The sequence below is a fragment of the Lynx canadensis genome, chromosome E3 (genome assembly GCF_007474595.2).
Source record: "Lynx canadensis isolate LIC74 chromosome E3, mLynCan4.pri.v2, whole genome shotgun sequence".
NCBI lineage: Eukaryota > Metazoa > Chordata > Mammalia > Carnivora > Felidae > Lynx > Lynx canadensis.
The window spans coordinates 1,079,889-1,101,982 of NC_044318.1; the positions used below are offsets into that span (position 1 = coordinate 1,079,889).

General features: G+C 59.4%; 1 protein-coding gene across 1 annotated transcript in view; it reads right to left on the bottom strand.

Annotated features, from left to right (window-relative positions):
- LMF1 (lipase maturation factor 1) overlaps positions 1-22,094 on the bottom strand; it is a 100,988-nt gene that overhangs the window by 45,954 nt on the left and 32,940 nt on the right. Inside the window, exon 4 of the mRNA XM_030300552.2 lies at positions 5,823-5,971. Coding sequence (XP_030156412.1) covers positions 5,823-5,971 — 149 coding nt within the window. The remainder of the gene's footprint in view (positions 1-5,822; positions 5,972-22,094) is intronic.

The window sequence follows — 22,094 nt, forward strand, 5'->3', positions numbered from 1 at the left end:
GAAGCATGACGGGGTGGAGTAGGTTAACTTTGTAGGTAACTGCGTCGCGGCTTCCGTGAACTGCGCACCATTTCTCACGACCGCAGGAGAGCACCACAGGCCAGTCGCTCTCTGGTTCACTCCCCTGCCGTGAAGGGCCGGTGCCGTGTCCTCCCCAGGCCCTCCCCGCAGCCGCATTTAGACTGAGGAAGTAATTAAGTGTCCGTGGGGCCATGGGGGCAGGGTCCTGAGCATACCGGACGAGTGCACCCATCAGAGACACCGGGGCTGCTGTCCCCCCGCACCCCTATGAGGACACGGGAAGAGTCCTCACCGGGGATGGGAGGCGCTGGGACACCGCCGGCCTCATGCCGGGAGGAAGGAAGCACCGCTCAAGCCACTCGGTCTGCGGTGATTGGTGCGGCCCGAGCCAGGACGCTCGCTGCAGTGTGGTCCCGCCCTCTGTGGGTTCGGCAGGTCCTGTGGGCGCACACGCCATCCCATTGCGTGTGGACTGGCAGGCATTTCCCTAACGGCTGGGAAAGCTGGGCAGTTTTCAAGTGTTTGCAGGGGTATCTGCTGAAGCTTCCCCCTTTCACGCCGATCGTCGTGACCGCTGGGTTTCTTGCGTCCTTTACGGGCCCAGACACGGGCTCCCCGTGCGGGGCAGAGGAATTGTGGGTGCCGTCTATCGCTCGTGTCTGTCGGGAAGAGAAGATTCTGATTCAAAAACATCCCGTTACCTTCAAGAAGTGTTGAGATTTCCACTTTCACGTTTGGAACCCGCCTCGAACGGATTCCCGGGCGCAGTGGCGGGCTGGGGCTCACGGCCTCTGTGGGTAACCAGATGCCCGAGCGCTGCACGTCAGAGAAGCACCTTGTCTTTCTTGGTGGCACCGACTCGGTCAGTCGTCCAAAGCGTGCGTCACGGTGATTTTGGTGTGGGGCTATTTCTGGATTCGCTGACCCTCCTAAGGGTTTGGCTGTCTGTCCTTGTGCCCCCACTGCCCGTCTCACCAACTGCGACTCCTGGGAAACCCTGGAACAAGGGGGTGCCTCTTAGGCGAGATTTTCTGGCTATTCTAGGTCCTTGGCGTTTCCAAACAAATCTAAGAATCGGTTCACCAACTTCTAGAAAGAAAATCCTTCTGGAATTACGTTTGGGTTGCACGGCATCTATAAATCGATCTGGGGAGAGCTGGACAGTTGAGCAGTGTTGAGGCTTCTGACTCACACAAGTGTGTCTGTCTCTTTAAGCCTTTCTCATTTCTCTCAGCAACGATGGTAGCTTTCAGAGAACAGTGTTAGACTTCTGTTAAAATTTCCCGAGTATTTTATGGTTTTGGAGGTTATTAATGACATATTTTACATTTTCTTTTTCTTTTCTTTTTTTCGGGGGGGGGGGGAGGCGGGTAAAAAACAAACCACTGTATTTATTTAACGTATTCATAAAGGCTCAACCAGAGACTTCATTTAAAAAACAGAAACGAAACAAAAATGACACCACAGCTTAAGATACAGAGTCCTAGACAAAAACGAAAGAAAGGGCAGACGATCTAAGGAGAAGATAAAAAGAGAGCACAAGGAGAGAGGCTACACAGTCCGGGTTCTTGGCGAGAGACCAGCTTCGAGCAGGTTTCTTGCAGACACGTCTTTAAAAAAAATTTTTTTTAATGTTTGTTTGCTTTTGGGAGACAGAGACAGAGTGGGGGAGGGACACAGAGAGAGGGACACACAGAATCCGAAGCAGGCTCCAGGCCCTGATCCGTCAGCACGGAGCCCGACGCGGGGGCTCGAACTCACAGACTGTGAGAGCAGGACCTGGGCCGGAGTCAGACGCTCAACGGACTGACCCAACCCGGGCGCCCCTCCTGCAGGTACTTCTTAAAGGCTGTGAGGTTTCTCCGGGCTATTCACACACAGCGTGTGTGCTCAAAGGGCTATGGGTGCTGGATTCTCCTGACACAGCAGGGTGGCCCTGATGTCACACACACAGACCACACGTCCTTGACGGTGTCCAGGCAGATGTCACCGTGGGTGTCCACGTCTGGGTAGCGGCAGACCGTGAGGAACGCCCCCCCGTGGGCGAGTCGTAGGCACTGGGGGGCTCTGGGGAGGGCTCGTACCTCAGGTTTTCACACGCTGTGCCCGCCGCTCCGGGGATGATCCCCACGCATGTGAAAAGGTTGATTCGGGGAAGGTAGAAGTTCCTTTGTCACCAGACCTTGTGGGGGTCACTGGCTCCTGCTGTGGCATCTTGCCCGCAGGGCTCCAGGCGACACCCCCACTGGGCCCGGCGCCTTCGCGGGTGGCTGGGTAGTGGCTCTGTGGGACCCCCGGGGCGCCGCGGGCGGGGAGACAGGAGCTCGGACGGCACGACAGTGACGACCCCACAAATGCACTCCCTGTCGGCTTCTGCTGGCCTGATCCGTGTGCCCTGAGCGTGAATCCCACACCTGGCTAACTGCACACGCTGGTCCTGAGGACCTCGTGACCCCTCCACCGCGAAGACGGGTGCCTTCACTTCCTCCCTTCCCGCATTCGGGGCTTTTGTTGCTTTTCCCTGCTTTTCTGCGCGAGCTACAATCTTCAGTACGACAGCAGGTAGACGGGATAAGTGGGCGCCCGGCACGCGCTCCGCCTCGCGCTCCGCCTCGGCAGACACGCGCGGTGTCCTCAGGTGAGCGCGGCATCGGGTGGGTGCCTCACATATTGGGCGGAGGACACCTATTCTCAGGGCGCCAGAGATTCGTCGGCTGTGAACGAGTGTTTAATTCTCATGCTTCTCCTCCTAGGTCAGTTAAGATGACCACGGCATTTGTCAGCTTGCTTCTTACCTGGTCATTTGGTGAATTGCATCGGTTCGTTTACGTCCACTCGATATCCCGCGGAAAGCCCGTCTATCATGCGGCTCAGGCGCTGCTGGGTTCGTTCGCTAATAATTCAAGAGTGTTTCCCGGTGCCCTTGAACAGACCGCTGTGTAATTTCCTTTTCTTGAAACGTCCTCGTCCTCACTGACCTCACAAAAATAAGCCCAGAAGGGGTTCCTCTGTGTCGCGGATGCGTGTGGACAGGATTCACTTCCTTCCCTAAATGTTTTACAGACTGATCAGTAAAGTCTCTTCTGGGCCTGGAGTTTTCTCAGTGGAAGGTGCTTCTTATTTGGTTTGATGATCTCAATTTATACAACTATCCGGACCGGGCACCGGGGCGGCCGCGTCAGTTAAGTGTCTGTCTGTCGGGATTAGATGGGAGCCACGCACCTCTGCAGGTCGGCAGGGGCGCTGTGTCCTTCTCGGGGCTCCTTCTGTGCCCAGGTCCTCCTCTCTGTACCTCGCCCCTCGAATTCTAGCAGGATGCGGGCCGAGGGAACTCTGGGCCTCCCTCCGCCCGCCCCCGCCCCCTCGTAGACGGCCAGGCACCCGCCACGTGTCCCGCTGGCCCCCCACCCCCGCTGTCTGCCGTCCAGCATGCGTCACGTGCCAGGCCTGCTTTCCAGCTGTTCACAGGCAGAGCCGGCTCCACGCTGGGGAGGCCACGCTGACCCGCCTCGGGGGCCCGGGAGGCCCGGGGGCCGTGTGTGTGTGTGTGGGGGGGGGGGGGGGGGGTCACTGCCCAGCGCGCCGGGACCACAGCAGACGGCGGCCGGGTGGCTTCTGCGTCCGCGGCGCCGGTCGTGAGCAGGCGCAGGTCAGGCCGGGGCTGCACCTGCAGGCAGCTCAGTCCTCGGCGGGCCCGTGCGGCCCTCTCCCCGCGCGGCCCTCTCCCCGCGTAAGCGACAGGCGCCGTCCTTTCCCGGGCCTGCTCCCCGCTGCCGCTCTCCAGCCGAGGAGGAGGAGGAGCGGCACCCAACACAGACGCAATCGAGTAATTACCCCTTTTAGCGCACCTGAAGAGTTTTCACCCAGCTGGTGCGAACAGTCAATCAAAGTGCCACGAGAGGCGCCTGAGCGCTGTCAGGCCCCGTGGGCGCCGCTCCGCCACCCGGCGCCCCTCCCCCGCCGCTCTCCTGCCTCGGGAGCCCGCGGTCCCAGGCCGGTGGTCCCCGGTGAGGGACTCGAACAGCAGACACCTTGGATTTTCAAAAGCAGTTGAAGAAAAACTCCAAACTGAAGTCCCAGACGGACGCGCAACCACGCCCGCTAATCACAGCAAATAACTTCCGTGTGTCAGGAGAAGGAGCCGCGGACGTCAGGCCCGCCGTCTGACCGCCGGACGAGGAGTCTTTGTGGCGGGGTCTGGCCACGCGCTCGCCCCGCACGCCAGCTCCCGGGACCTGCAGCGACGCGCACCGCCCGGGGTCGCGAGCCCTGCGGGCCACGTCGGGGCCACACGCGGGCCCCCGAGGCTCCCCTCGCTGGCAGCCTGGGTGCTGCTCACCAACCACGTCCACCTCCCACACTGCGGCTGCTTCTGGTGCCCCGCCCCCACCCGCCACACAGCCCCAGATGCGGCAGTAACCAGACCGCGGACGGTCGTCACACGGGGATGAGGGGCTCGAACGCCCAGGAGGGCGTCTGAAGCGTGGGAGCGCGGGCTTCCGGCAGGAAGGACGGACCTGGGGCAGCCTGTCCTGCTCAGGGACCTCCGACTCCCAGTTAAAGGCTGGCGCCACTCAGGATTTGAGGCGACAGGGCACGAAGACGGGCTCCCACAGGCCAGACGGGTAACGGGGACGAAGGGCATCGAATTAACGCCAGCCACGGAGGGGCAGACCGGTGCCGGGAGGGGGGGAGGACATCTGACGACGACGCGGCAGCCACGGAACTCTATGGGACCCGGCCACAAAACACTCACCGATTGCACAGGGACGGAAAGCAGCCCCACAGAGATCCGGCGGGGCCTGCCCCAGTCAGGGATGGGACACACGGATGCTGTCCCAGGCTGAGAGCGACAAGGGCCTCCTGCCAGGGGCGCAGGGCACGCCAGACGGCCGGTGCCAGGGCGCGGGGGACAGGAGACGGCGGGCCGTCTGGACTGAAGGGGACGCGGGCAGAGCCACCGCTGTGTGCGGCAGAAGCGTGCTCTCTGTGAGCTCGTGCGCGCCCGCACCTGCGAAACCTCAAAGCAGACAGGTGGCTCAGCACACCCGGGGGCCGGGGCTCCCGACGTAAAGGAAGTCAGTGCTCCGGCATAAGCAGCAAGATCGTATCGGCGGAGAGTGAGAAGCCCAAGAGAGCGGACGCTAGTCAGGCCGAAAGGAACCAAGTCCCTCCTGACTGGAAGGTTCGGATGATGTTCCCGAGACACCTGAGGGGGACGGGGGGGGGGGGGGGTGGAAGCCGACGCGCCCCTGCACGGGCCCCGTGGGAGTCTGCGGCCGGGGAACCCTGGTCGCCAGGGCCCAGGAGGGCGCGAGCTGGGAGGACGCCAGGCGGGCAGCACGCGGGCCACGGCATCGACCGGCCACGCCGGAGCGAGGCGGCCGCCAGCACGCCTGGCTTTTGGGAGACGCTTCTCAGGGCCAACAAGCCAGGTGCCCAAGGGAAGGACTCTGCACGGCTTCTCTGGGGTGACAGTCACAGGGGACTGTGTGTCCTTGACCCGCTGCCACCCTTCCTGATTTAAACCACGTAAAACATTTCAGACCTTCCAGAAACCCCCAGGAGGGACTCTGCCCGTGAGTCTCCCTGTGGAGCGGGCTCAGAGTCGAGATAGGCCCCACAGGAAGTGCTTGTGCACAGGACTGGGGGCCGGGGGCACTCCTAGGACTCAGAAACAGGCCCCCGAACGCGGAAAGCAGCAGAAGGGGCCCCGCGGGCACAGCCCAGCCAGCAGGCAGCGAGGCGTGGCTCCTTTGCGGCACGCTTCCTGAAGCCTAGCCACTGAAGGTTCCGCTTACCGCTCCAAGCATGATTCTGAAAATCAGCCACCGAAAGCCCCACAGAACGATCTGGGACGGGGGGGTCCCTGTGGGCAGTCGAGACAGAGTCCAAAGAGGGCACAGGAAGATTCCCAGGAATCCTGTTTCCAGAAGCTGGGACTCCCATCCTGGAATGACAGTAAGGACACAAAAGGCCACATTAACAACAGCCAGACGTTTTCCAAACTCAGCTTAACTTCAATGATGCTTCAACCAGGACAGGTGGTGTGGCCCAGGGACCCGTCTCACCCCCAGGCCGGGGCACATGTCAGAGAGGGCAGTGGGACGGCCACAGCACCCCAAGCCAGGCTCTCTGCAGGGCACTGCACAGACCTGACACGGGCCCCACACCCAGCACGCACCGCCTGTGGGTTTGTGGAAGCCTTTTCAATTCAGTAGTTTTGAACACGGGAGCAGAGCTTTGTGGGCTCTTCCCTGAGAGCACCTCACCAGAACAGAGTGTACGAGGCCAGATGGCCTGACCCGGACATGAGGGCCCCAGTCTATCCCAGATGAGCGGGGAGGCCTGGGAGAGACGCGGGTACAGGCGACGTGGTCCCAGGTGAGCGGGGAGGCCTGGGGGAGACGCGGGTACAGGCGACGTGGTCCCAGGTGAGCGGGGAGGCCTGGGGGAGACGCGGGTACAGGCGACGTGGTCCCAGGTGAGCGGGGAGGCCTGGGAGAGACGCGGGTACAGGCGACGTGGTCCCAGGTGAGCGGGGAGGCCTGGGGGAGACGCGGGTACAGGCGACGTGGTCCCAGGTGAGCGGGGAGGCCTGGGGGAGATGCGGGTACAGGCGACAGGGGCTCTAAATGAAACGGCCTCCTGTCAGCCCTGTAAGGGCTTGGCCTGGGGCAGCCAGCAACTCCACCACAGGCTGTGACGGCAATAGCTGGGACCCAGCTGACCAGTGCGGTGAGCAGCGTGGGCACAGTGGGGGCGGGTGTTCCGTGCACCCGTGGACACTGAGTTGGCCTGTCGTGGAAACGTGAGACCTTGACAGCTTCCCGGCTGCTGTCACTCGGCCTTTCACAAGAGGCTACGTGGCATTCTGCATGTTGCACATGCTTTTTAAAAAAAAAGTTTAATTTACCTCGAGAGAGAGAGAGAGGGAACGCATGTGTGCACAAGCAGGGGAGGAGCAGAGAGAGGGAAAGAATCCCAAGCGGGCTCTGTGCTGTCAGCACGGAGCCCAACACAGGCTTGAACCCATGAACCCCGAGATCATGACCTGAGCCCAAGTCAAGAGTCAGCAGACACTTAACCCACTGATCCCCCAGGCGCCCCTACACACATTCTTTTTTGTCTCATTTTGATGAACCTGTGAAACTACGCACACGAAAAATACTCTGGACAAGGGTCCATATACTATGGTTCCATTCACAGAAGGTTCTGGAAGGAGCAAAACTGATACAGGGGAAAACAATGGGAACTGATACAGGGGAAAACACCTGGGGGGTGACACCCCCTCAGGGTGTGAGTCAGAGGCACCTGAAGGTCTGTGTATTTCATTGTAAATTTCTTTCTAAAACAAAACCACTGCAAAGAGACAACCCTAACTGAGTCCTGAACCCGAGATTTTAGGGCTACACGGATGGCTCGATGCCTACAACTTACTCTGAGATGCACTGGAGGTGGAGACGGGGGACATGATGACGCCCACGAACGGCCTGCTCAGTCTCGGTGGCAGGTGTGTGGATTCTCACTGTGCCCGTTGGACACTCGTCTGTGGTTTGAAGTTTTTCATAACAAAATGGGGGGGACCCATTTGCTCTCGTATGTTCTGTGCATTTCTGAAGCCCCGGTTCCAGGTCAGTTGGGTATTAGAATGGGGTCCGCTTGCTGTGAGGCAGTGCCCCGCACCGAGGCTGGCGGGCAAACCGGCCCCTACCCAGAGGGGCGGCGAGTCCCGCCCTATACCGGCCAGCGTGGCATCCGTGGGCTGTCCCGGCTGAGCCACGTGCACCTGTGCTGGGGACACTGGGGCCACCAGAGCACACCCTGCACCACCCAGAGAAAAGTCCAGATGCAGAAAGAGGCCTAGGATGCCGGGGAGGGGTGCCCTCAGGAGGGGGGAAGCGAGGCGAGCTGTGGCCAGGCCCACACTAGTCACGGGCAAGATGGTCCTACAAGGTGCTCTGGCGAGGCCGGGAAGGGGCATTGGTACCACCCGTGTGCGGGGGACTTAGCGTGTGGGATAGCCACGGGGGCTCAGCCTGGCTCCCCAGCACCCGCCTGCACGTGCCCAGAGCGGAGAACCCTGACTTCTCCCGGGAGAAGGGGGAAAAATGCAGGAAGTGTTTGCACTCGGTCTGTCTTAGGAAATTCCAGACGCGGACTGAGCGTGTATCTCGACTCAAGGTGCTCTTCCCCTTCACGGTGATGGAGGCCCTTTGCTTTACAGTTTACTTCCAACCCCCATTCTTGTCTCGACCAGAAAAAACCAGACGTCGTTCCTTTTATGACAACCGCTCTAGTTTTATTGTGAGAGAGCAGTCCTTGAATTTGGACTCCTCCTCTTGGGGTGTCGCTTCATGACCCAAGCGTGCCGTGGAACCTGGAAGTGGCTGACCGCTGCCGTGCGCTCATCGACGGGCCCCTCTGCTTTCTGACAAAGTACCTGTCGTCCTGCCACTGGGCCGATCCCGCCCCCCGTGTGGCGAGAACGTGTAGGAGGCGGGAGGCCCGTGCCGCCGCGCAGCAGCACGAGCGGGCAGGTGGGTCCAGGGCGTTCTGGGCAGAGCCAGGCAAGCCCCGGAGGCTGCAAGGTGGAGTGTCCACCCCGAACACCGCAGGCACGGGGACGTCTGCCGGCACTCACCGGAAAGGCCTCGTAGCCTGTGACGCTCACGTGGGTGCACGGCGTTCCCCAGAGTGCCAGGCCCGCCTTCTCTAATTGCCACCTCACTTTGCACAGATGTGACGAGCGGAATTTTAATACGCAGCTTGAATGACACCAATCAAAGTGATGTGCAAATGGCAGGGCCCAGAGACCCACCTAAGTGCCGCCAAGCAGGCGATGGGGTGGGCGAGGGGCGCCCTGCCGCCTTAGGGACTCACGTGTACTGGCAGAAGGTCACCTGCCCTCCTGCCTCCTTGCGAACCTACTGGAACGTTCCCTACCTTGCCCGGGTGCTCAGGGAGAGCAGAGCCGCCTCTGCCCCCCCACCTCCGCTCCCCCGATCTGGCTGGAGCTGCCGCCTCCCCGGCCGCCGGCCCGCGGGCCATCAGCGCTCGCGACACCGCCGGGGAGGAAAGGGTGGCCCACAGACCCACCTGCTGCTGCTTCCCCCGCCTGGATCTCATCGAGTGGAGCAGCTGTGCCACACACATCCGCACAAAGACACCATTGTTCTCGGGCGGCGTGGCGGGAAGGCGGCCCCGGAAAACAAATGCCCAGGGGTGCAGCCGGACGGCTTCCCGCAGCCCCGAGGTCGCGATGAGGACGGCCGGGGCGCCGCGGGGGCACCACCGCAGGCCGGGCGGCAGGGCGCTGGGGCGACCCAGACACAACTGGCGGGTCCCGCCGGGGGCCCGACCTCAGTGACGAGTCCCACTCGAGAGGGCGCCTGTGCCTTTCCAACCTGCGCTCACACGTATCCTCTCGCAGAGGGGACGGGGCACTCTGGCCCCTTCACTGGTGTGCGAGTGCCACGGGGTCCCCCGGAAGGCTCCGCCCCGACGGATGCTCCTCGGGGATGACGCCCACGTGCTTTGGGGCAGGGGTCGCAAACGCCCACTAGGGAGCCACGAAGCACGAGGCCCACGCAGCTCCCTGTTTCTGGAACCTTGACTTCTGTGGCTCCTGGCTTGTTTCCAGTAACGCTGACAAGTGCTGAACAGGCCGCGTTTGGGAAGCTTCCTGCGAAACCGGAGGGAAGGCCCCCAGCTGTGAGAGACGAGGGGTCGGTGCTCGGGACCGGACGCTCGGACGGTGACTGCCCCAGCAGCTGTCGGGTAGCGGGGCGGCTCCCAAGCTCTGTTTGCCCTTCTGAGGAGGAGACGGGCAGTGGGGGTGGGGCAGGCCGCTCTCACGGAGGTGTCGATGGGACACGTCCACGTCCTCCGGGTCCCTGGGCGGCCACAGCCCTGTGCCCTGCCGTCGGCGGACAGCCTGTGTGGTCGGAGAGGGGACGCTCTCTTGGCCGGCGCTCCCGAACCAGCATCTAAAACTGCACGGTGTGTGACGTGTGGCCCGTGTCTGCCAGGGCAGCCGCAGGGGACTTCCGAGGAAAGACCCCGTAAAACACGCTGAATTTGGGCCCTCCGTGTATTCCGACAAGAGAAGCGCACGGGGCCTGGGTCTCCCGACCTCACCTGTCAGTGGTGGGGGTCCCTTGCCCCTCTGGCTCAGCTCGGGGCACCTGCTCACTAAATCAAACCTTCCCTGTGGACTTAGGGACATGAGGAGAGCGAAGATGCTCTTCTGTTCAAGATCCAGAAAATTCATCACTGAGAGGCCGGACCCGTGCCTGGCGCCTTCAGGAGAACCGCGCGGGATGGTGGCGGCGACCTGGCCGCTCCGCGGCGATCCCTTCGCCTGGGACGGGAAGCAGACCCGCCTGGCGAGCGAGGCGCGCACGACGCCTGCGTGGAAGTCACCCGGAGTCCAGGGCCACCCGGCACAAATTAAGCCACTTGTGACCTGGGAGAAAAACACAACCTAAACCAAGGCTTCAGAGGCGGGAGGCGTGCAGACGGCCACTCCAGAGAGGCAGTACCAACCGAGGTCTCGTTACCTTCCCCAAAACTATTACAGTTACTTAGAATAATGAAGCGTTGCACCTATGGATCCTTCAAGAGTGACAGCCACCGTCCGCATGAGAAGCAGGAAACCCATTAGCTTCGGGTTAAAAACAGGGAAAAAGGAGAAAGACGCCTCCCTCCAGACGGGCTGTCATTCGAGAGGAGCGGCCCCACCCTCGGCACCTGCAGAGTGCTCGGAGCCCTGGAAAGTCACTTTCTTCGTCTTCCCAGGTTCCATCTCAGGACGGGAAGTTACGAAGCAGCACGCCAGAGTGTGCTCTGCGCAGTCACCGACGGGGCCCAAGGGGGCTGCTGGCTACGCAAACTCCAGGGGCCCTTGTGTCGTTGAGGGTGGGAGCGTCCCACAGGCACGGCTCTGGGGTGACCCTGCCCCTCACAGGTACCAACCGGCACCTTCTGTCCCCCTGCAGGCACTGTCGCCATGGCAACCAGCTGCAGCCAGGAGGCATCACCCGTGTGCCTGCAGGGAAGGGCACGGAGAGGGGCCTGGCCTAGGCGACCCCTTTCAGCCACAAGGTTGGCTTGTGTAGCCACTCTTGCCCCAAGGAGACAGACTAGGGCCGGGCGGTACTGATTCCAGCCCCACCCCAGAGATGGGCCACACTCCTGCCCCCCCCCCCCCCCCGGTCTGCTCCGGATCTGCCCCAGAATCCTCCGGAACCACCCTGAGCGGGGCAAACGTGGCACGTGGGGGGCCGCCGACCTTGCTGTTGGACAGCCCGCGAGGGGAGACCCGGCCTCTGAAGGAAGCGGGCCTCACGCTTCAGATGCGGGATCGTAAACAGGAGTGAGTTTTCTGGCACGTAGATAGGTTTGAAAGAGCTGGTCAAAGGTTTCGGGCTTCAAATAAACTCGCTTTAAAACTGCACGCTCCCAATTATGAATCGTTTAGAAAATTGCGAATCTTGTGTCGTAAGGCTGTCCTTGGGCACTGCAGGGAGCAGGAAGTGACCTGTGTGACCCACACCCACGCCGCGACCCTCCCCCTCTGTCCACCGGCGTAGAGTAATGCTCGGTTACCACGGCAACCAGACTTCCTAGCCCCAGGTGTCCCCTGTTGCTCACGACCGTGCAGGTGTCACCAGCTAGCCCAAGAGCAAAATTCAGAGCAATGACCTTCGCTGGCTTTACTGGTTTTGGATAAATATGAAAATGCTTCCTGTCAACGGAAATTAGATCTAGCAACAGAGATTTCTTAGGATTAATATATTCCAAATATTTAACATACATCAGGCTGAAGGGCACGATGTGCTACCGTGTCTCTGCCTTTTGTTTGCCGGGCATGAAAATTAGCCAGGAGCTTGTCTTGGAGTGGCCTGCCGCAATCCCAAAGACGCTGCCCGGTGTCCAGGTCACCCTGGACCTGCCCTGCAGGCTTGCACCGCTTGGGCTCACGGTGCGGCGGGGGGCGGGGGGCGGGGGGCGGGGGGGGACCCTCCCCCCGCTCTCCGACAACACCGGGAGGCAGGTCTGCTGGGAGGCTCTGCGCGGCGCGGGCCTCGTTCCAGCGCTGCGGCTGAGCCCCGTGCCCGCGGAAGTGGGGTCACCCTCGCCCCACACGGTCCTGAAGAATGACCTGATTTTCTAGATCTTCCACACACTCCTCGAACACTTTCTGCTGTCCTCGATGCTGCTAAGAGGCACACCCTTGTCACCTGAAGGAGGGCAGGGCCTGGCTGACGGGAGGGGCCCGCGTGTCCAGTTATCTCACCCCGTGAGGCGCGGCCCGCCCCACACACCTGCTCTGGGCAGCACGTACGTTCGGCGGGACAGGAAGTGGACAGGCGGGCAGCGGTCACGGAACCAGGACCCCGGGTGGCGCTGTCGGCAGCCGGTACTGCCCGGACCATGTGCACAAAGAAGCCTGGGGTGGTGGCTTGGTGATGGGAAGGGGCACTGATATCCTCAGGCACCAAGTCTGTGATGCCATCAGGAGAAGTCTCCAGAAGGGCTTTCTTTTGGGTCAGTGCGCAGTGAGTGAGGACTAGGTTTCCGTTAAGTCCGCTGACGTGAGCCATCAGGAAGACCCCACACGAGCGGCCCGCGGGGAGAGGATACAGCTACCCGGCACGCCACTGACCGCCTCGCCTCGCCTCCCCTCCCCTCCACCCTGGGCTCTCCTCCCAGGCTGGAGGCCCAGGCCCGCCTCAGGTCCCTGCCGCCAACGCCCCCTTCTCCGGCCCGTCGGCCAGCTCTCTGCTTGGAGGCCACCCTTCTCAGGGAGGGCCTTCCCTGGACGTAACGTTTAGAACCAGGCCTCAGCCCATCCCTGCACGGCCCGCCCAACACACACGGTGCCACGGACCGCGCGTCTCCCTGGGCTACCCTGCTCCGCAGAGACCAGGCGAAGGGTGTTCAAGCCGATAAAGGAAGACCTGCCCACGAGGCACGTACAGATGGGGCCACTCGGCAGAGAAACAAAGCTGGGCAAGAAAGAACCAAGCGAGTTCGAGAGCTGAAAAAGAAAGCGTCTCAAATTACAGTTTTACCAGATGAACCTAAGAGCCGTCGAGAGGACAGGACCAAGTGAAAACAGCTCGACTGAAGTTACGCAGGCCGCAGACCAGACTCTGTAAAGCCTGGAGAACAAAACAGCATGGAGAACACACATCGTCAGAAGGCCCTACATATACACACGGGTGGAATCCTAGGAGAAGACGAGAGCGACGGGCAGGAAAAAACGGAGAAGATAGTGGCAAAAATTATCCAAACTTGGTAAAAGACACAAGTTACAAATTCAAGAACCTCAGGGAATCATAAGACAGGATCCAAAAAACGTGCACAGAGGCGCAACACGGCCTAACTGCTGTAAACCAAAGGCAGGACCCCAGCAGAGGACAGTGAGACATTACGACGTGTGGAGAAGGGACAGGGTGAATGGCAGCAACTCGTCAGGAGCGACGGAGGTGAGGAGACACCGAACCAGATGTGGACTCTTGCGCCTCCCGGACTTTCCGTTCTGAGATTAGAACCAGGAATCCACAAGCTTTGCCAACAGCGAGGCACCCAAATCATTTGCGCAGAGAAGATGCTGAGAGAAAGACCTAGAGAGGAAGTGGAACAACCCCAGCACACGTGTGAAGGGAAAAACCACCAGCCTCCGTCAGCAGCACGGATAAGGCTCGTCTGTCTAAGCAGCACTAGACAGAAAGTTCTTCGCCGTCATAGCCCGTGCTTAAAAAGACTACAAGCCGTTTTCCTTTGGACGTAAATCAGAGCGGTAAGACTGTGACCTCAGAGCCTTCTGTTAGCAGCAAAGAAATGGGAAACACCAGACATCATTATAAAAACCCCGCAGCCTATGAGAAAGCAGAACTTTCCCTAGTATTAGCCACATAAAACCTGCTTCATTTGGGGCATTGCGACTTCATCTTCTCAGACAGGTGAGTCCTCCAGCTGTCCTTCACAGTTAACTCTGGCCCTTCCCCACAGACCCCTGAGACCAAGGGTCCCTAGTGTGGAAGGGACGGGACACAGCTGTCTGCAGAGAGGTGTCAGCTGAGTAGGACTTCTGGAAAGTTAGCTGGGAAGCGGGGCAAGAAGCAAACCTTCCCTCCTCGTGGGGAGCATTGTGCAAACGGTCCGGGAAGTTTTTTCTTTTTACTGTTTATTTAGAGAGAGAGAGCGGGAGCAGAGGAGGGGCAGAGACAGAATCCCAAGCGGGATCCATGCTGCCAATGCAGAGCCCAGCGCGGGGGTCAGTCCCGCAAACCGCGAGATCATGACCTGAGCCCAAACCAAGAGCCAGGCGCTTAAGCAGCTGAGCCACCCGGGCGTCCCTCCTGGAAATTCTTACAGACTCAGTCTGAGATAGAACGCTACCTTTGCATAAACGGTCGTGATGCTAATTTTCTGTATCTTCATGGGAATTTGGATTACACAGGGGTATAGGTCTGTCAGACTCTCAAAGCGTGTGCTTAAGATCTTCGCATCTCATTGTGTGGGAGTTCTTTGTCGCGGGAAACAACCCGAACAGCTCAAAGAGCCGTCCTGCTGGCGTGTTTAAAACTCTCACGTGTCCCTCTATAATGTTTGATTCTCCACAAAGCGTTTAAATATTTTTTAAAGGACTCATTCCCATATTCACTCTAAGCGTGGCTTCTAGGACAAACGGCAGTTTAAAACACTGCAGTTCACAGTTTAACTAGAGCTCAGTCAATGACCTGACGCTCAAGTGTACCCATGTGGCGTTAACTCTGAAACGCATCAAAATATACGACGGGTTGGTGGACGGACGGAGAGGTGAGTAGATTAGCTAAATCACAGAAAAAAAAATCAAGTAAGATAACAACCTGTAGAAGTTAGATGGTCCGTGTATGGGTTTTTACTATATAATCCTTTATTTTTATTTTTTTGGTATGCTGGAAATTTTTCATAGTCATGTGATTTGATTTTTTTTAAACACGGCAGCTATTTATTTTTTATTTATTTTTATTTTTATTGTTTTTTAGCTATCTGTTTTTTATTTATTTTTAAAGTTTATTTACTTAGAGAGAGATAGAGCACACGCACGGACGGGAAGAAGCAGAGAGCGAATCCCAAGCAGGTTCTGCACTGTCAGCATGGAGCCTGGCGTGGGGCGCGGTCGCACGAACTAGGAGCCCATGACCTGGGCCGAGGTCAGGAATTGGATGCTTGCCAGACTGAGGTGCCCCCATAATGACACGATTTTAAGAGTCCTAATCAGACTTATCCTTAGCCACTGTGAAAATAATAAAAAGTTCTAAGACCTAAAGTAGAAAAAAACATGATCTCCTACATGGAAAGTTTAAAAAAAAATACAGAAAATGAGTTCAAGTATCAAACGGCATCAGCAGCACTGCAAATGGCCTTAGAAGGACTCCTGTAGGTGCTTAGGGACCAAGTGATTGTCACAAACGCTGAAGAGGGAAAGGAACACATGTTTGTCTTGAGTTTTTCAGAGGCACAAGATTTAGAGCAACCAAACCGTTGATGAAGGAAAGTTACTTTTAGAAAAATCAACCAACCAACCAACCGAGCAAAACTCTGATAAAAGCAGAGTGACGGAACTTGAGCAAAGAGCACACCCTCCGGGGGCGCGGGGTGGCTCAGTCGGCTCAGGTCATGATCTCGTGGTTCAAGAGTCCGGGCCCTGCATCGGGCTCGCTGCTCTCCGCGGGCACAGACCCGCTTCGGATCCTCCGTCTGCCCCTCTGCAAAACTCCTCTCGGCCTCTCCCCAACTTGCACGTGACCTCTCTTGTGAGCACTCTCTCTCTCTCTCTCTCTCTCTCTGTCTCTCAAAAGTAAATAACCATTAAAAAAAACACAAACAAACAAGAACGTGAGCTCCAGACTGGCCACCAAGGCTACCGGCCCTTCACTGCTGCTGACGGAGAACTTGCTAAAGGACAGGTCAGGCTGGTGACAGGTGGCCTCAGCAATCTCACCGTCGCAGAGAGAGGGGAAAGGTGGCCCGAGCTTTCTGACCGGCAGCGACCGAAGTCCCGGCACCCACCAAACGTCCCTGCCCAAATCAAGGCCGACTCTGGAGTAGCCGGGAGCCCTGTGGCTGGCCCACCGGGCCTGGAGAGCAGTCTGCTCTGTGCAGGACTACACAAGTCCTGTCTGGAGCACAGAGGGGGAGGGGCGTGGAGAGGCCGCAGGGGGCACCCATCGGGCGTGTCGGTGCGCACTTGGACACGGGGACCGTAGGAAAGGCGCTTGCTTAGCCGGCCGTCCCCTAACACGGACTAAAGGTGGGAGCTGTCCCCGCCCTCCCCCCCCCCCCCCGGTGTCCCGGGTGTGCTGGCGGTGCATGGTCACAGACCCCACCCGGGGCGGCACGTGATGAAGCGCGTCCAGGTGGAACAACAGCGCGTGGGATCTGCGTCACGGCCGGCCGAGCAGGAAGGGAGGCGGTAAGCAAAGCCCGGGCCGCTGCCTGTTCAGGGTCACCGTCAACACGGAGATGGTGTGTGTGTGCTGGAGGGTTTTCATAATCAAAAGTTGAAGAAAAACAGAGCAAGGAATCGGCATCTACGGGGACATCCAGGACGGACTGCCGGCAGGCTCGGGAATCGCCACACACTGAACTGCGATGTTTTAAACTGCCGCTCGTCCCAGAAGCCAAACTTACAGCGACTATGGGACTAAGTCTGTTAAGAAGATATTTAAAAGCCTCGCGGAGAAAATCCCACGTCATCGAGGGACATGCTCGAGTCTCGTGCAGGCCAGCAGCACGAGCACGCGTTTCCCGAAAGAGGAGCCAGGAGGGCAGCGCAAAGCCACGGTGTGGGAGCAGGGGGCCTCTGCTACCCAGACCGCTCAGGTGCAGCTGGGAAAAGAACTTCTCTTTCCGAGACAGGAGACCCATGTTCAGAGGGACTGGCTTCTGTAAGGAGGCAAAGGCTCCGAAGGGGGCTGAAGGGTGGGGAGACGCGGCTGGTGGTGCGCCAGCTGTCACGGCCGCCCCTGGGCGGCCTGGCGTGGGAGCAGGAAAAGGGCAGGAGCGTGTTCTCTGCACAGAAGCGCACGCGGGGTGTCACATGGGGCCCGAGGGAAGGAAGGGGAGGTTCCAGGAACCTGGCGCACGACAGCCACGTCGCCCAAGAAGACTGAGGACTCTGCTCCGGTCCAGTGGCCACGTGAGAGGCGGCACCGTGCGCCCCAAAGCGCAGGGCCTGCACGTGCAAAGCCCCCTGGGGCTCACACCCGCCCCGGGCTCGGGCCCACCTGTTGTTTTCTCAGTTGTCGTTTTCCTCGGGGATTATGACTGTAATTGCTGACTTTGGCACGATCAAAAGGGGGAAAAAGCCAGAGAGTTGTCCGTTTGCTGATGCTGAGCCAAGTATCCCGGACCGGGTCCCGAAGCCACGTGATGGGGCGGCGGGCGCGAGCCTTCCCCCGCGGGCTGCGCCGTGGTGTGCGTTCTGAACGGGCGCCGTGCCGAGGCGGGACCTTCGCGCGAGTCTCGCAACAGAACCACATACGTGCTTAGAATGTGGGAAGGGCCCGAGCCGCGGGGAGTCCGGAAACTTCTGAGGCCCGGAGAACGCCACCTGGCGTGGCGAGAAGCACGGCTTCCTGTCTCCTGAGTCGCTTCATCCCCAAGCCCTGGCCTTTTTTGAGGCACATCGCACAGCTCTCACTCAGATAGGGGGAGGTTTCTTGCCGCCCAAACACACAAAACCTGAGACACGGCACAGACTGAGTGGACAGGAGGGCAGTGACCTCACCCGGCCGGCGGAGGCACCGGGCGCCACGCAGCGCGTCCCCTCCCCGCCTCCCCCGGCTCTGGGGACCAACTCCGGAGCACCCGCAGCACTAAATATAGGTCAGGAAGTACTTCGCTGTCCTGCTTTCCTCACACGGACGCACCCGGACTCCCACGCCCACACTGGCCCTCATCCGTGGCTCGACGGAGACCACCGTCTCTCCGGCCTTGCCAGCCCCTCCCCGCCTAGTCGACGCCCAGGACTCCCTGACCCCTCCCCGGACCCTCCAGGCACCGCCTGCCTCCAGCGTCTCCTGCCAGCAGCAGCCCAGAGCACAGGGCAAGCTCGGACCCGTCCAGACAGGAGACCGATCCGAGGGTCCCTTCCTGGTCTCAACACCCCGCGGTCCTCCGAAAACCTGCACTCCTCCCAAGCCCCCAGCACCGGCAGGCCACCGCAGTCCCCGCGCTCAGAACCGGCCCCCGACCCCCACCCCTGTCCCGCCTCCAGCCACGAGCACCGTGAAGCACCCGGTCCCAGGAGAGCAAAGGACTTCTCACCCGGCCAAGGGCACCCGGCTGGGAGCGGACCTCACTGCGCCCCTCAGGCGAAGCTTCGCTGGCTCCCTCTCCTCCTCTGGCCGCCCCCACCCGGGCTCCTCCAGTCCTGTGCCCAGCTCACATCTGCCCACATCTGATTCACCACTGATCTCCTTTTATTAGAAGCGACTCAGTAAATATTAAGACAAATGTATTATTCCTTAATCAAAAGCAGAGATGTTCACTGAAGATAAACTGGAACTAAGGAGAAAAGCAGTCTGACCACCCAGAGGTAAATCTTACTAATTCCCTGATCATATACTTCAAAATAGTTTTGGAAGACTTTTGTAGAAGCAAATTGCAGGGGTGCCTGGGTGGCTCAGTCGGTTGAGCATCCGACTTCGGCTCGGGTCACGATCTCGTGGTTCGTGAGTTCAAGCCCCGCGTCGGGCTCTGTGCTGACGGCCCGGAGCCTGGAGCTGCTTCGGATTCTGTGTCTCCCTCTCTCTGCCCCTCCCCTGCTCGCGCGCTGTCTCTCTCAAAAATAAATAAAAATAAAATATTTTTAAAAATGGGATGTAGTATGTACCATTTAAAACCCATTTTAACATATCTTAAGTATCTTTGTGTGTCATTACATCGTGGTGTTTAGTAATGCAGAGATGTAATTTTAACTAATTCTCCACAGCTGAACCTTCACGTGTATTTCCATTTTCTCCTGCCATGAACATGGTGCTGAGCCCCTCGCAGTTTGTCCGCACACCCTAATCCTGCCGCAGAACATCCTGAAGTGAGGCTGGTGACCGGCAGGCACATGTGTAACCGGGCAGCCACACGTCCTCCAGGGAGGCTGCGCCAAGTCCTGTGCTCCCGGCAGTGCCCACTTGCCCCACCGCCCCCAGCGCTGCCATAGACAGTCCTTCCAAATGCCCACTGTTGGATACAGCGGTTGGTTATTGGCTTGACGACCGTCTCTCGTCACCACTGGGCTGAATTATTTTACGTGCTTAGCTACGTAAAACCGCTCAGCAAACTGCTCACTGTTCACAGTGGCTTAGTAGTTTGTTCTCAAAAACCCCTCCTGATGATAAGAGCCGTGACATCCACGCCGTCTCACGCGTCTGCGTACCAGACCCGGGCACGCCGTGAAAACACCTTCCTCAACCCCTCAGTGCAGTTACTTAGTAGATGCCTACGCGCACGTCATAACACAAACACGACATGTAACGTAGAAGACGTGTTATGGAGAACACGCACACACGTGTGTGTAAACGCTGCATGTTAATCAACAGGTTCATTTGTTACAGTTCATATTTGGCTTCCCCACACGTCCCACGTGGCTTTTTAAAGATTTAACGTGCTAACACTTACCCTTTGTGCTGTGTACTTTTAAACTCTTACTTTTACAGCAGTTGTAGGTTCAGAGTAAACTGATGAGCCTCGCACCGTTCCCGTAGACTCCTTGCCCCGGGTTCCGTGGTGTTGACCCGGGCGTAGACCTGAGAGACCCCCATCACCATCCGCGTGTAGGCGGCCCCCTCCCCAGCCCCCAGCCAGGATCGCGCTGTGGGCGGCCCCTGAGATGGGCTCCTCTCACGCGGCGTCAGGCCTCCGACGCTCACGGAGGTCCCGACAGTGGTTCGCTGCTGGTCAGTGGTGCGCTGTAAGCATTCACACCCTTCCTGGCTCTGTCCGGCGTGGGGCAGAGAAGCAGTGCCACCCCGTCAGCCACGAGCACACCCAGCACCCGGATCTGGGTGTCTGACACCGTTCTCCGTGAAAGAGAAGCAAGGCCCCTGGGGAAAGAGCTGAATCGAGGGCTACAGAAGGGAAATCACCAGAAGGGCCTGCAGCTCGTGTAGGGCTGGGAAGTCGGGGCGGGGGGTGCTCAATAAGGGTGTGGCAGCCAGCCTCGGGGCTCCCCGCAGCCAAGGCTGGGCGATGAGCACCAAAGCAGGTCCTCGTGGTGCTGGATCCCAGTCTGTGACAATAGAATGAGGAGCCACAGCGACATAAACAAGTATTTAGTAAAGAAATGGGGGAGAGAGGGTAGCTCCTCCTCATAGGGGAACTGCAATTCACAACAGAAGGGATGACGGAAACAGGAAAATCACCGCCAGGACGTCACAGTAATGACGGCCACAAGGAAGCCTAAAGTCCGGGGACAAACCCTGAAGGAAAAACAGGGTAATCGCCTAACTTCAAGAAACTCCCCCAATTTTCAACAGCGACTATGTGGCTTTAGTGTACATACACAAGTCATCTGAGGGTGTCACTGAGTCCTCCCTCCCCTGGGGTCGCGGGGCCCAGAGATCGACTTCCAGAGGACAGAGGAGGGACGGGAAAATGCACCCGACACAGGACACACCCGGAAACACACCTTCACCAGGCGATCCAGGTCAGCATCACCTGTGGGGAGTCGTGAGGACTCAGACACCCGATCTGGTGACGAGAAGGGCACCTCCCCCCCCCCCCCAACCCCCGTGACCCGTCTCGTCACGAGAAACACCAGGTAAACGCCGCGTGAGGGACGCTGTACCAAGTAGGTGACCAGAACCGCTCAGAACTGTCAAAGTCAGGAGAGTCCGGGAGGCTGGCAGAGACCCCAGGGGGCAAAGCGGACGAGGCGGCATGTGCAGTGTGGCCCAGGAGGGGCCCGGGACTGGGGGGCACTGGTGGGAAAGCTAGAGACACCCAACCACGGTCTCGTCGAGCTGACCGTCCCGCCAGTGCTGACGTCTCTGTTCCACCAGTTACGTGCCACCTGCGGGGACGCAGGGCGGAGGCTGACGGGGACTCTGCAACACTTCTGAGTCGGAAACTATGTCAGGACCACCTTTTCAGAGGTCCTGTTGGCACCATTTCGCCAGGGACAAGCCACAGCCTCGGGTCAGCGCCCGGCTGGGCCCCGCCCCAGGGCGGGCACGCGCCTGGCCGTCATGAAGAGGACAGGGTCTCGGGGGCTCTGCCTTGTACGGGAGCCCCCCTCAGCCTGGAAACCCGGGACCAAAGTGTGGCCGTGCCACCGCTAACCCCGAACCCACCCTGGCTCTTACCGAGGGGCACGGACCTCAGACGGCGCCTCGGGGGCTGCCTCTGGCTCCACCGTTAGTCTTCCATTTTGAGCTTTGCCTCTGGTTGCGTTCAGCCGACGGACTGCGGTCCTCTTGCTCGGCGCTTCTGTGCCCAGTTCAGGGCCGAGCAGGAGGAGGTGCTGTGTGCCCAGACCCGAGGCTGCCACGCTGCCGGGCCGGCCACGCGCCGGACGCCGGCCGCACGTGCCTCAACGCAGCCATCTCTCAGAAGCACCAGAACGCAGGCCACGGCTCTGCTGGCGGTCTGAGTTCCGGAGACACGTCAGCGAAAAAAAAGCCAATGCGTTTTCTCCATACACCAAGTCACACCCTCCACCGAGCATAGGGCCCTGAGCTGCCAGCGGCCTTGAGAAGAGTGACAACATAAGAATGTGCCAGCCTAGGGGCGCCTGGGTGGCGCAGTCGGTTAAGCGTCCGACTTCAGCCAGGTCACGATCTCGCGGTCCGTGAGTTCGAGCCCCGCGTCGGGCTCTGGGCTGACGGCTCGGAGCCTGGAGCCTGTTTCCGATCCTGTGTCTCCCTCTCTCTCTGCCCCTCCCCCCGTTCATGCTCTGTCTCTCTCTGTCCCAAAAATAAATAAAAAACATTGAAAAAAAAATTAAAAAAAAAAAAAAAAAAAAGAGTGTGCCAGCCTAGAAAAACCCAGACCGCTTGCCTCCTCGCGGCATCCGA